The 15,430-nt window shown below is 47.0% G+C and overlaps 2 protein-coding genes across 3 annotated transcripts in view; one reads left to right on the top strand and one right to left on the bottom strand.

The window, feature by feature from the left end:
* Nucleotides 1-12,517, bottom strand: part of SRGAP2 (SLIT-ROBO Rho GTPase activating protein 2) — a 532,947-nt gene extending 520,430 nt beyond the window's left edge. The window contains exons 1-2 of the mRNA XM_078644579.1: nt 12,384-12,517; nt 8,057-8,475 (exon numbers count right to left, since the gene is read on the bottom strand). Coding sequence (XP_078500705.1) covers nt 8,057-8,123 — 67 coding nt within the window. The 5' untranslated portion in view covers nt 8,124-8,475; nt 12,384-12,517. The remainder of the gene's footprint in view (nt 1-8,056; nt 8,476-12,383) is intronic.
* A 932-nt stretch (nt 12,518-13,449) lies between these two features.
* The window catches only part of FAM72A (family with sequence similarity 72 member A), a 68,061-nt gene continuing 66,080 nt past the window's right edge, over nt 13,450-15,430 (top strand). Inside the window, exon 1 of one of the 2 annotated variants that reach the window (XM_078644584.1) lies at nt 13,450-13,585. The gene's annotated coding sequence lies outside the window, so the exon portion shown is untranslated. The remainder of the gene's footprint in view (nt 13,586-15,430) is intronic. The other variant, XM_078644583.1, reaches the window with a different exon arrangement.

The following is a 15,430-nucleotide window of genomic DNA, read 5'->3' on the forward strand; positions in this document are numbered from 1 at the left end:
AATCTAGGAATATGCCACTTGCACTAATACAATTCACTGAAGAGTTTCCCTCAAAACTAGCATAACCTCCATATCTGATGAAGGCCTCTAGAAATTAATTCTGCATACATGATACATTGTGTATATGGGTGATTTGGAGTATGCATGGTTATAAAAGCAGATATACAACTAACTTGAGAATCTGAATAAGAGCGATGTTTGGATCGTAGGGCGATGTGTGAAGTTATAAGCAAACGCTAACTCTTCTACAGGAAAGGTCTGCAAGTAAGTCATAACGAAGCAAACAGATTAAGACAAAGGATGACAGAATGTGCTGCAAAGAAGGACCACCAACCCACCTAGTCTCCTATTAAGTGCCTACTTTCGGCATAGAAACCAGGCTGTAGATGTAGTAAGTGTCTACTTCATGTGGATGCTTTTCTAGAATGCAAACCAAAGTCATGTCTGGTTTCCAGAGTGCCATACAATTAGCAGAATTGACAGACCATCTTATATTTTGGCATAGTTTACAAATTAGCAGCACAGTACAAATATTTCAGCTTTGTTAATGTAGCAGCAACAAACAAAAGTCTAAAGGAATGATGGGGACTGGCTAAGTAGAGACACCCTATAGTCTACACAGATCACACAGTGCAGTGCATATCTTCAATTCCCATATCAATTTTAAATTAAAGTTATGATCATCCTTCCCAAAAACATTTTTGATTTATTCTGGACATTCAACATTACACGTTCTCAGGCATAGTATGATGCAGCTATTACCTACGGTGTACCACACTGACAGGCCAGACAATCCATCCTTAAAGCACAGGCTAAGCGGTCCACCCATTACCCAGGGCAGCTATCCTACCTTCATACCAGGTATTCCACCATTGGCCCAGGCCAGGCGCACCATTGCTGGCAAATGGAACCATGTGTATTCACTAGGTTTCCAGGTTTCTCTTTACCTTCCTCTCGCTGTTGAACTCCTTTACCTCGCATATTAAGGAGCTTTGTTCTTTACACGAGCCAGTTTTAGTTCGATTTTAATGGTGCCAGGCATTCGGATTCTTAGCTCATTTTGCAAATGTGTGGACATGCAACCACACAAGTCATGTATTCAGGATAGAATTGGGTCACTTCCAACACCAGCCACAGATCACTCCAACACCAGCCACAGATCACGGGCAGAAAGGTGGAGATCCCAGCAACTAGAATACAGAGGAACTCTGAGGCTGTTTCAATCAATTACGCTACGGACTAGAGCTGGGCTTTAATAGTGTTTTTGACTGTGCTCTAATAGTGTTTTTAACAGTGCTCTAATAGTGTTTTTAATACCGGCTCGTAGCTTGTCCTGACACTGACGCACACTAGATCAATGGATACAAAGGGCATGGGTGCAGTGCTGCCTGTGTGGGGAGTGTTTTAGTGTCTTGTGTAAATAACAGAGAGGGGGATAGCCACCACCAATCACCAATTCCGAACTCTGCGGAGAAGGTGAGACCTTTCATCAGTCATCGGTCAAGCTCAACTGGAAACTACAGATGCAGCTCTTTAGCCGTTTGTCTCATTGTGCATAGTGCCTCGTTCATGCACAATGCCAGATGAGGCTCAGTATAATGGTGAAGAGATTGCGTGTTGGAAAGGCCAACAAACGAGTAAGGGTTAAAAGTATGACAGAACAGAGACTGTGTAGGTCATTAACAACTGAACTGCAGAGTAATCATTTAAGACAGACGGTCGACTCGTTAGTATTTAAATCCAAATAATTATTGTGCCCTTTATGTCTACCTGTTAGTGAACTGTGAAAGAAAGTGTTTTTTTTCTTCGGGTAATGTCATCAATTGAGGTGTCATCTACCAGGCAGCTTATATTGAACCATACTAAAAACTTAGTGGTCTTTGAGCTCACTCATTGCTTACCATTGACTGGCTTTATTGTCACTTTAATTTGCTTCTTTCTTATTTAGTGACTTGCCAATCTTTTCAAGCGTTTGTCCCTCCTCTCCTAGAGCATAACCTTTTCAGGATGGTTTAGGTTGCCTGACTTGTATACGTTCACTTCTCAAATTTAGGGAACTACTTTTTTCTTTTTCTTTTAGCATACCATGAGGGTTCATGTGTTTTATAGCTCGCTCCGGCTTCCGCCGCCAAACACCTGCCCTCCCCTCACGTGCTCCGTTTTGCTCCCTTTCCAAGCTCGTCCACTGACTCCAACCCCGCCAGGTTTTTTTTCCATTAAACTTTTGGGTACCTTCACCAGCCCCTTCAAAGTGCCTCTATCTTCCCCTTGCCCCCACCCAGCCCACATTGCTTCCCCACCCGATTCTCCTCTTTTGTTCCCCAAACCACTCAGTCTAACATATTCTTTTATTATTTGTATTTTTTACTATTTTTTTCCAGTAGCAAATAGCAGTTGTGGCTGCTCGAAAGGACACAAAAGTGCTTTGGTACTACTAAAATTATTTTTTTAATTTAGAAATCCAAATGGTGTCTGCCATTTTGAATCAGTAATTAAATAATGCTCTGAATGTCATTCCCAAGGCCCATGCATGTGCGCATAGGTTATTATGCTGCTTCCAGTAGGAGATTCCGAAAAGGTATTATTCGCTTTAGTTCTGTGACAAGATCCTTCGACTAATGACGGCTTTAGAAAGGGTGGTATCAACTGTAGACAAGCAGAATGACTGAAATCAGGGGTGCAACTGCAGAGGAATCACCATGCCATCAGAGAGGGATGCCTCTAGGATACAAGAGAGACTTGCTTACATAGTTAAGAGTTATAAAGGGTCATCTAACATTCAAGCACTCTCGATCTCCCAAAAGCCAACATGACGTGCTTTAACAAACATGTAATAAAAATACAGACGCTATAGGTCGCCGGTGGACACATGGTGGCAGACAGAGGCGAACTGGAAACTTAAGTCAGGCCAGGCAATCAACATATGTTCAAACCAGCCCCAAGCTGCAGGAGACCATGACTAGAATATAAAGCAATGGAGATGTCATGGTTGGGTCTCTACAACCTATGGTGCTCTGAAAGCAGCCCCAGGAAAACGTGAAAGTTGCAGAACGATTTTTCCAGTCCTGGTGCAGAAAAAGTGCAGGGTTTCCTCGATTGTTTTTTTCTTACAGGGGTTAAAGTGCAACTCACGTTCACTACAATGAACAGAACTGAGGCACACAGACAGCGAGACAACATTGGCACAAGTACAGAGTGTGATGAACTTATAGCACTTGGACAATCTGTGGACCTGAGGCACAAGGATTGGCAATGCAAGGAGCCTGTGGCACATGGACAGAGTGTAGTGAACTCACTCTGAGGACCTGGGGTACATGGACAGACTGTGTGGGGAGCTCACGGCTCAAGGACCGAGTATGGTGAGCTTAAAACTCAGAGAGCTTGAAGAGCTGGAAGAACATGGACAGACAATGTGAGCAGCTTCAAGTACATCAGCGGTGTCAAACATTGATCCAAACAGGCTAGAACCAAGTCAGATGTTATCGACATCCAGATGATACACTTACATACAACTGATCCAAACGGGAGTTGTTTACAGTCTGCAATTAAACTTAAACATTCAGCATTTGTAGAGGCATATAGTCTGTCTTTAACACTTCACCACCCAACACAATACTATGAACTGCGCCCTATATCACAATAACTGCACCTCAGTGGTTATCACGCACAACATACAAACACTTCCCACATGGCATCCCCCAAAAAATTCCTTCCAACCACACACCCTCCACGGTGTGGCGTGTTACTCGTGTAGGCAAGTGATTCAGCGCTCCATGTAGCGGTAGTAAGCAGTATAGAAACTGCTACAGTCCAATATATAGGTTTGCACCAACATTGAAGACCTCCGACTCCAATGTTCACCTCTTTTAAGTGCCTCAGAGGGATTAAGGTCACAGTATGCACTGTATGAATGGTGTACTCAGTTCACTACATCACTTCATGCAATACAGAGACAGACCTCACTAGCTTAAGAGGTAGACACTATATTTGAAGAAATATGCACCTCAATATAGCCAGCAGAGACCCAGTTAAAAATCCCACTTCAAGGCAAACGGGTAGTCTTTTTCAACGTGTACTTCTCCGGAGGTTATAAAAGCCAATTTTTAATGTCTTCTAGACTTCTAGTGCACAGGCGGATTAAAGGCATCTGCTGTCAGCCATAGGGCACACAGAAAGGAAGATTAAGGAAATTTACGACAACTTCAACAACCCATACCCAAGACCCTCTCACCCTAATCGCAACCGCTGCACATGACACCAGACCCTGATCAGTTGGACTCTCCTCACCACTGACGACACCCTCAATATCATGAAGAGCATCCACTCAGGATCCCCCTCGGATCCCTGCCTGCACCACATCTTCTGTATCAAACAACAATGTCTCAAGGGTATTGTTTCAGGGGGCAATTATACATATATGTGTAATGACACAATTACTTAAAAGTGACTTAATCGCAACACACTCCCGAACTCTGCCACAGCATCAACTGCTCTATGAACTCCACCACATTCCCAGAAGACTGGAACCATACAGAGCTCAGCCCCCTGCTGAAGAAACCCTCTGCCGACCCAAAGGACCTCAAGAACTTCAGACCCATCTCTCTGCTCCCCTTTCCAGCCAAGGTAATTGAGAAGGCAATCAACGCCCATCTTTCAGAGTTCATCGGGGCGAACCACATCCTGGACCGCTCTCAATCCGGCTTCAGAAGCAATCACAGTATGGAGGACTCCCTCCTCGCTGCCACAGGCTACGTCTGCACCCTCCTCGACCGTGGCGAAACCGCAGCCCTCATCCTCCTGGACCTCTTGGCCACCTTCGGCACCATCTCCCACTGCACTCTATGCACATGACTCCACGTCTGCAGCATCTGCGAAAATGCCCTGGTATGGATCCGATCCTTCCTCACCAGCCGAACACAGTCAAGCTACCACTGTTCCACTCAGAACCCACAGAAGTCAGCTGCACTCTCTTCAACACCTACATGGCCCTGCTCGCAGCCCTTGATAGGAAGCATAGACTCAACATAGTCTCCTACATCGACGACACCCAGCTGATCCTCTTCCTCACCAATGAACCCACAGTCGCCAAGAGCAACTTCCAAGACAGGATGAAGGCTGTTGCCACCTGGATGAATGACAGCTGCCTCAGGCTAAACTCAAAGAAGACCCAAGTCTTTATACTAGGCTCCACGCCCTCCGTTTGGGACGACTCCTGGCCTCTATTTGGGACGACTCCTGGTGGTCTGCAGATTTTGGACCTCTGCCCACACCCACAGACCACGCACAAAATCTGGGCATCATCTTGAACTCCTCGCTCACCATGAATCGCCAGATCAAAGCGGTCTCATCATCCCACTTCGACATGCTACATCTGCTCTGAAAGATCTTCAAGGGGATTCCCACCGAGTCCAGAAAGAAGGTCACCCACACACTCATCAGCAGCAGACAACTACGGCAACGGACTCTATGCCGGCATCACCCAGAAACTCCTCAAGAAACTGCAAAGCATCCAGAACGCCTCCGACAGGCTTATCCTCAACATCCTCTGCCGCATCTTCAGCCACCTGAGAGACCTCTGCTGGCTCCCAGTCAACAAAAGAATCACCTTCAAGCTCCTCACACACGCCTACAAAGCCCTACATCACACGGGACCTGCATACCTCAACCACCGCCTTTCGTTCCACGCACCCACCAGAGACCTCTGCTCCGCCTAACTCGTCCTGGCCGCCATTCCACGTATCTGCAAGACTAAGGCCACGGGAAAAACCTTCTCCTGCCTAGCAGCAAAGACCTGGAACACCCTGCCTCTCCCCTTAGGCAATCACTGTCACTGCCCCAATTCAGGAAGGACCTCAAGACATGGCTCATCAACTGAACCACAGTGCCTTGCAACAGATCGCTTTTCCCCCTCCCTCCCCCAGCACCTTGAGACACTTACAGCAGAATAGTTGTGCGTTACAAGCCACTTGATTGATTGAAACAGCAGATCTCTACCTCCATGCCACAAAATGCCAATTATGCCTGGTGCCAAGCATGTGACCTGGCAAGGCTAGCAACGCCTACTACGTACAAGCATGCACCACCTGACCTTAGAAGGCATGAAGTACAGCACAACTGGCCTGACGGTTAGTCCTCACATGTCATAACTGGAGGAAGGCACTTTTCCATAAGCTCATTGTCATACCAAATGTATACCTGTGCCTAGGTGCTCCCTGCAGGGTAAGGTTACTACATCAGACCAATGCATGCCCTAAACTACATGTCTGCATGCATACGCTCAGCAGTTGATACCTTAGCTATCTAAAAAGTTAGTTAGATTTGTACAGTGCGTACTGCCTTTTGTATAGTTTTGTACCACTTTCAGACTCTGGAAACCTTAAGTAGTAATGCATGAAAATTCTTGAATTCCTCTAAACCACATGTAATTGTTCTGGATGTAATCCATCCCACTGTGTCACTTCTTTGTTCATAACCAACATGGACCAACTGTATGCAATTCAATCATGGTCTCGACCTGAAAGGTACAATTCAGCCAGGAAGAACTACTAAGCCACACCCCCTGCTTAGGGGCTCAAAAGCAACCCCTTACTGGGCCTCATTGGGAGCATGCGGTCTATGGCACAGTGAGCATCTGATAGCTGTGCCACAATGGATGCATGATAGGCACAACCTACATAAAAATGTTAACAGCACCTAGACATTTGTAAATATTTTTTATATTAGTGCGGAGTCAAATTCTACGTGATTGGGTGTTGGGCAGAAAATAGAAGGGGGTTGCAGGGAGAAAAAAAACGTTCGCCAAAAAACACACACTAAGATCACATGCGCAGTCAAAGATTTTGACTTTTGTATATAAAACGCTTCTATTTTCCAAAACTATTCCTCTGCAAGCTAGACATCCCGACCTCCTTCCGCTCTGCGACTAACAAAAGTGTGTTGCGGTGCAATGATTCTCCAGTTAGAATAAACAATTTAGGATCCTGCTAGCCCCTACCCTTTGTGAAAGGCAGACACATACATTACAGCCGAAGCCCCAGTGGTGTTTCTGTATATGATAGACATATATTGTATATACTCCCACACACCTCGAACAAGCCTGAAGGATATTGACCTTTATTTAAATACCAGACCTGAGTCAAGAGGAGGAGTGCACCTCTTATTCCCAACAAGGGTCCCATTTTTAAAGAGACAGGTCTCCCAATAAACAAATGCAATCTGATAAATCGTATTAGTGTTTCTTAATTCAGTTCCTTTGTGTGTACCAGCTGTTTACTGGTTAAGTCCAGGCACGATAAGAAGCGCTCAAAAAATAAAAAAAACATGCATAACGTGCACATTCGTCCTAATCAAGATCCTGCAGTAATGCATACCAGGCCAGGGGCCGCTGACGTGACTCCTAGCTCAATAATCCTCAATAGAATGAGAAGCAATAAGAGACATGCCTCGCCCGCAGGATGAATATGCATGCTGCGCTCCTGGCCTAGATACAGGCAGCATGTCCTATCATGCTCCCGGCAGGAGGCACCTGTCAAGCAGCCTCCCAGCAAACAGGCTGCTCAGCCTGAGGACGTCACATTTAAAAACGCCTCGCCCCAAAAAAAGGGGAAAAAAAAGAAACAAAAAAACGCAGTGGTTATTGGTTAAGGCATGCCAGGACCTATCCATTAATACAACAAAATGTCACTGGGAAAAAAAAAAACAACTGAGCATATTTTGGATTCGCAACGCACACAATGCACCCTTTCTTATACGCCCAAAGATATGGCAAAGCATAGTTGTAACATGTAAAGAAACAGCTCTGCAGCTTCTTAAAACAGCACACACTAGCTGCAGCCACCACCAAATACATGACTAGATGCAGCGAAATCTGCAAAGTAAACAGTATGCATGACTGAAAAAAAACGTAAGGAGCACCGCACCCCCACTCCCCGCAAGCTTCTAAATAGGGGCAATACAGAAGTATCCTACACAGGGCGTCTCACAATGACCAGAGTTGGGGCTGCCAGGACCCCAGGAAAGATGCACAAGCAAGGAAGAGCACAGCCCGTGCGCCTACCTTTGACTTGGGCGTCATATTCTGCCAGGATTTCCTTGTCCTTCTTAAACCTGGCTGGAGACGTCATGTTTACAGCGTTGTCAGAAAAGGCAATCCGTTTCCTGACGATGCCCTCCAAAAACAGGCAAAGGTGGTTGGTGGAGGGAAAAAAAAACCTCCGAGCCGGCGATTCTGGGTGTTTCCCTTGGTGTTATCTCCCCCAGATGGAGCCGTCAGTGCAGGGGCTTGGAGAACGACGCAGCTGTTCGCGGAGCTGGAAGCAGGCAGCGCGTATATGCGACAGACCCGGGGCTTCTCCTGCAGCGCCCCTACCCCGAGCACTGGTCTTGCCCCTCAGAGGGGGTAGGTACCCCACGCAGCCGCATACATCATGTCCGCTCCCCGATGAGCTGCAGGGGCGCAGTCCGGTGCAGAGGAAGCTGCAAGAAAAAAGGGGAAAAAGGCTCAGCAAGGCTCCCCCCTCTGTCTGAAACAAAGAAAAGTGACAATCGCTAAAGTGTTCGGATGCAGGGTTACCAGGGGATAAATAAGGCGGCATAAAACTGCAGCATCGCACACAGCGCCAAGAAGTGTCAGTAACTGACGGAACAACAGTGACGTAACCGTAAGCAACAGTAGGTTCACAAGTAGAAAGATAAAATCACAGTTACAATTGGTAGTATCCGTACATTCCAATACACACGCATTTTGTTTTGTCCAAAAAACATAAACGTGATTTTGGAGAGGAGCTACTTTTTTCACACGCACTTGTATTACACAAAAATAGCGCTCCGAGGTAACTGCAAGATGACAATCCTAGCTTCAGAAAGCACCTAAAAAGGGTAACTATAATAAAAAGTGCAGCTTTCACGACCTCGCGGATCCAGGCTCGCCCACTCTTGGCAGTACACTGCCCAGAATATCAACTGCGTCAATAACATAGGAGTCTCATCTGAAAAAAACAAATGTACCTTTGGGTGGGTTACATGGTACTCCCACCATGTTCACACTTTTCTACCTTTTGAGTTCAAGGTATACATGTATTTTATTAGTGACTTACTTGTGTATTTATAGGGCACAATGGATACCTATGAGGGTGTCCTGGCGCTAGCAACAGCCATGTTATACTGCACGGAAACCCTCCACAGCAAGTTAAAGAGCATAAAGACAAGTCTTGAAAGATTTCCTAAATGGCCGAAGTTCCACGACGCATGCATACATTCCGTGTTGGCGGTCCTATGACTGGCGCCTCTGTAACTAAAACCTTGAAAACAGCATGCATTGTCTCTCGCACAAGAAAGGCCAGAGCTAAAAATACACGAAAACAATTCATGTGCAACACCCAAGCCAGGAATCCGGCACATGTTCTGCCGGCACTTGGAGAAAGTGCAGCACAAACGGGGGCATAGAGGCCAGATTCTTTGCGCAAAACGTGGTGTTTAATGGTTTACTTGTTTCATCCCACCACTGCCCCTCACAAACATCAAAGTTGGTGTGCAGCCAGAGCGAGGAAGCCCCTCAGCTGAGCCCTTGAGCCCCGAGCGGCTCCCAGCATGGGCACAGAGCCAGCTTACTACTTTTTCAATTCTCTCTTTTTTTCTGTTTTTGTTGCACGCTTCTCCTTGGCAGGGGAGCGAGGAGGGGGGAGGGGCTGGGCTGTAAATCCACACTCGCTGCGAGTCACTGGGTCTTAGACATCAAAGGGTAGGGTGGTCAGAGGCAGGAAATGGATATTAAGGGGACAGAAAGAGTTAGGAGTGACTTTCTAAAAACACATTGGCAGACTGTACAGTTCAGCAAACCATTGGAGAGAACAGCTCGCTGAGGCTAGTCAGTCTGAGGTAAAGGGCAGGGCGTGGGGACCATGCGGGCCCGCTTTCACCTATTATTTGAGAGGGTGCTGACCACAGCAAGCAGCACTGCCGGGTGAGAGGCACGCAGCTTGCCATTTCTTCGAGAGACAGGGACATTGTAGCCGCCCACTGCATGTAATAGATATAGTGAATAGCGTTACTGAATGGCAGTTGCACCCCCTTGCCCCGCCCCTTCACAACAGCGACCTTCCCCCAGCCCCCTGCCATGGATGCTTTAAGTCAGACCTGCATTTAAACAAACGAGCAGTGCTCTTATTTAATAAGTAACTCGCTCAGTTGTAGCATGCAGCTGCCGCCCTTCACACACAGAGCTCGTCACGCCTGCAGCCATTTCACGCAGACATGCACACCGATTCAGATCTTTAGGCATACAGCTTGCACATTCCTATAGTCGTCTGTAAGCACCATTGCACATCCGTTTCCACAGCCCTTTGCCCAAAGTCAAGACGACAGGTATAGCCATGTACAAACGGGGGTGCGCACTCCTACAGCCTTTTGCACACACTTTTGGAGCCCTTTAAGTACACGTATTAACATTTCTTAAGCCCATCACACACACACTTATAATAATCTATTAATGAACCCTTCACTCAAAGGCATGCACTTCTACATTTTTTCACACACCTTAGTCCTGAATCGCGTACCCCTAGCCATTTGCTCACACTCATGCACATCTATGCTACCACCTCCCTGTAGGTATATACACACGCTCTTTACTTATAAACAGTGGCAGGTGTACACTGGCATACCTACCACCCTCCCTTTGCCCACCTTTCTCGTTTTCGCTCGCAGCTTTTCTCCCCTACATTACTTACGTTTCTGTAAAAGTTATTTCCCCCCCACCCTTCCTTCCCGATGTCCCATCTCCCACACTCCGCGCACCCATCAATCATGTACCATCCACTCCCGCCATCCATGCCCCTCCTACGCACATCCTTCATCCCTGCTGCCAAGGCATTCCATCACACAGCAGGGAGCAGCACTAGGACCTCTCGGGTGGTGTAGGACCCCTCTGCAAACCCCCGAGCACAGAAATGATGTACCCCTCTGCACTGCCCCCTGCTACAGAAGTAACAGACAACGTATGCTTTCTCACACAGCACAGTGTTGCCTCAGGGTTTCTAACAGCAACAAAAAGGCTGTACCGGAGTCCTTTGCACAGGATGAGCTCGCGGACACAATGTATCTCCTAGTATGGCATGCACAACCCCAAGGTACAGGGCTCACTGCTTCCCATAAACACCCCACTGACACACAATGGAGGCACAAGCACTTATCAGCTCAGTGACAGTAAATTGATATTTGTGCGCAACACCCTCTGTTAACCGTGTTCCCCACATTGTATATGCTGTGGTCTCATAGTACATGCCCAGCAGTTCTTTCCCGAATGTACACACAGGCACCACACTGGTCGCTGTGCAGGTTACATGCAGTGCCGCCTTCAGCACTCAGCCTTTAGGTTACAAGCTTACAACAGTTCGCCACCATGTACTGTATGTACAGATCACATGCCTCCGCAGCTGCCCTCCTTTCTGTAAATTATGGGTCAGTGTCGGCTACTCCAACACTTTCCCTGAATTTTTCACGCAAAAAAGCTACGGTGGTATACAGCCTATGGGTGACACCATGTACACGCACATGCAGTGCTACGTTCTACATATGTTTGCATACAATACCCTCACAGTTAAACTGTTCTTCTCCATGTATGCTACATTCAATCACAACCCTGCGCTGATCGAGGTGTGCTTACACTGTATACGGCAAATTGCTATACGCATTGTCCGCGTCACACACTTTTAACCAACATCCTTGCCAAATTGCAGATTTCGTTTTATAAGTTACATGAAGCACCTTATTCGTAGACACCATGTGTAGCTACCATCCCCTCTTGAATGGTGCATGCAGCTCCCCCCACCCGCACCGACATTCAATGAAGTTTCCATTTCCGACCGTGAACAATTCTTCTGCCTGATCCTGTCCCTGTACATATTACAGCGCAGCCACGCACTGTCCAGCCTCATCTTCTATGCCGATACATTGGAATCTGATCCAAGTGCACACACCCCACTCACGAGTAGCCGTATGTACATTGCACACAGGCGCCCACTCTTTTTCCGGTTAAACACGGAATTGTGCATGCACCCCTGCAGAGAACCATCTCCTCCCGGATTACGCGCTGTCTCCCTCACACCACGCTGAGCTCCCACCTCCTTGCCCATGCACACACTTCACATGCAGTCCCCCGTACACACCACCCTGTGCACAGTAGAGCCCCACGCATATTGCACGTAGCCCACTGTACAGACCCCCCGCTAGACATCACATGTAGTCAGTCTCGAGCACACTGAACTGAGTAACCTCACCCTGGCCCCAATACACATTACATGTCCACTATACCCTGCACAACACACCGGTGGTGATTCTCTGTCCACCGCAAGGCGCCCCCTTCATCGTATGACATGAATGCCCTGTACCTTGCTCTCCTCCTGGTTTCTGGGTCCTCCTGGCCTCCCTTCTCACTTTACCTCAACTTGGGCTTCGCCCAGAAAAGAGCAGATTTCCAAACTTCTATTTTTTTCCCCACTCCCAAATCTAGGGCTGTCTGTTCCCGCCCCATTTCATAGCGTCTGACCAATAGAGATAGCTTTCTAAAGCAAGTGACACTAGCTATGGCCATTCATGAAAGAGGGCGTAACCCTGCTCCTTGTAGAAACTCCAATTGGAAACGGGGGAAGTCCTCAGGCATGCTGGAGTCGGTGTGGTCAAAAGAAGGGCGGTACCTGAGAGGGCGGGCTGGCAGCCTTTTAGGACCAATCAGGAGGATGAAGGCGCGGCACGTCGATAACAATGGGGCTGCCTACACAGCGATGGGTAGGCTGCCATATTGGAACTGTATCTGGTTCCATTGAATGTACCACTGACAAAAGTCTAAACAGTGTTATTTAGCAAATAACGCGCACACTTTTTCAAAATGAACCGTTATTACATATACTTGTTAGCCATTTTTAAAGGCGTAAATGCGTTTCCTAAGTTACATGACGTTATTTTGTTATGCAGTTATTTCCTCTTTTTTTTTGTTGCAGTTGTATGTAGCGCGAACTCGAACCGAAGGTATCGGAGCGCTTTACATGTACACAAGTTGTATTTACAGGCGGACATATTAATATTAGTGGTATATTTTGGATTCGATTAAGGGCACACACCACATGCCAAATTTGGAAGCAATAACTTCAAAGCCATAAACCTGTCTTGGCTACTTCAAACATGACGGACCATTTATAAGGCGGTATTTTGAATTAAGCACCCACTCCAAAAAATATCTCAACATCTCTAAATGGTTCGCTAACCCACGCTATAAGTGGGACAGGTCTTTTTAAATCGCGTTGCATCGAACTCAATCTATTCTGTGTTGTTTTCTTCCTACCTACAGTTGCACTTAATGCTAAAAATGCTTGTTTCGAGATAGTTGTCAATACCAAACCAGGACCCCTCCCAGTCCTCTTTTGATGTCAAAATTCGGCCCTTATAGAATGTGGCTGTAAAACAATGGGAAAGACGGACCAATGAGAAGACGTCGCGCGCTGCCCTAGTCCGCCAATGAACATGCTGACATTTAGATTCAAACTAACCGGAAAAGAAATGGCAAGATTAGAGTGACACTGACAGATGTGAAAAGGTGTGTATAGTGTGTGCGGAGCGAGACATTGATGCACATGACTAGGAAGGATCATTTTTGAAAAGTGAAGGTCCCTCACGATTGGCTCAGGGGCGTGAAGGAGAGTCAAGGGCAGATGTCACAGAGGGGTTGAGTTTGAAAAAAGTGTTATAAAAGGGCCATTGGTCGATGTGAAGAGGTGATAAAAGGTTGACACGCGAGGGGCGTCAAAACGAGATGACTACTCTGAAATGTGAATAGTGAGGGGTGGGAAGTGGAAACATTTACAGATGCGAATGGTGAGAGGCGAGCAGCTGGGAAGATGAGGGCTCAGGAGGAGGGGGCGGGGGCGGGGGCCTGTGGGAGAGCAGTGTTTGTGTCGGAGGAAAGTGTCTGAAAGGGGTGTAGTGAGAAGCACTGACAAATGTGAGGAATGTAGAAAGAAAAAGTAACATACGCGGAGAGAGGCAAACGCGTCCCACAAATGTAGCAGCGTGGTGACAGGAAAGGGCTTCAGGCGTATAGAGGAAAGTGAGCGGTAAGGGAGACTGACCGAGGGGAGAGTGGAGGGACATAAGAGAAGCATGTTGGACAGATGCGAGCAGTGAGAGGAGGTGATCGATGACAGGTGGGTTGGGAGAGAGGCAGGTTATGCTGACTATTGTGGCAACTATGGAAGGCACAGTATGGAGTGTGGGGGACAGAGTCACTGACATGTGAACACAGTGTAGGGTGAGGTATGAAAGTGACACATTTGGGGAGTCCAGAAGGGAAGTGTTGGTTATAGTAGCAAAGATTGAGGCGAGGTAAACTGAAAGATGTGAGAGATGTGGCCGGATAGATAAAGGGGTGTGTGCAGTATGCGAACACTGTGAGGAGAGGGAACAAGCAATTGCTATGAAAACGGGGGGGGGGGGGGGGGGGGGGGTAGGAAAAGCACACTAACATGACTGAGGAGTGTGAAGAGCAGAGGGACATACCGATGATTATGAGGAGTGTGGCAAGGAAAAAAAAGTCTCACCGGTGAAAGGAGAATCAGAAGAATTGGTGGCAAATGACAGATGAGTTGGGCGGGTGGTGCGAGGGAATGGCTAGGGGAAATGGTATGTCCATCGTTAGGAGTTGAAAATATATAGAAGTGAGGAGTATTTGTGACAATTGTTGGGAGAGGAGAAGGATATTCCAAGAAGTGACGTGAGTGTGAGGTTAGTTTTAGCTTGTTATATTAAGTTGTGGTTTTGCCATCATGGCATCGTACACCAGACTGTCAGTTAGGGTAGTGCTGCCAGGGTAGAAGGGGCAGAGTAGGCAGCGAAACAGACTTGTAAGGAGGGAGAACGTGGACCTGCAACTGGTTTTTCGCATAGCTCTTCAACCCCCACTACTGTCATATTGCGCTATAAATAGCAGGTGTTACTGTTAGAAGTAAGTATAACATTTACTGACCATGGAAGGTTAAAGGCAGAGACGGCCTTGTCAGCTACTGCCTCAGAGCCAGAATTAAAGGACTGCAATGATTTGGGGCTGGCATAGATGGGGAGTACCAAGCAGCCAGGTGCCTGGATAGCAGGGTAGATGGGCCATAGACTCAGAATCTGCTGTGTCTACCTTTAAGAAGGTACACTTGGTTGCAGTAAAAGTCTTGAAGTTGATTTATTAGTTGTAGAATGAAGATAAAGTGAAGAGTCCACAAAGACCAGGCAGGAGCCGATGAAAACTCTGCTGTCCAGTCAGAAAGTCTGAATTGAAATTCCCAATGAACAACAGTGGAAACCAGGGCAGCAGAGCCCACATGACCATACTATGAAAAGTATACAATCTATTTAAAGCAATATTCATTATCAGCATATCCCCAATACAACAGAA

Source organism: Lissotriton helveticus, chromosome 5_1, assembly GCF_964261635.1.
Source record: "Lissotriton helveticus chromosome 5_1, aLisHel1.1, whole genome shotgun sequence".
Taxonomy (NCBI): Eukaryota; Metazoa; Chordata; class Amphibia; order Caudata; family Salamandridae; genus Lissotriton; species Lissotriton helveticus.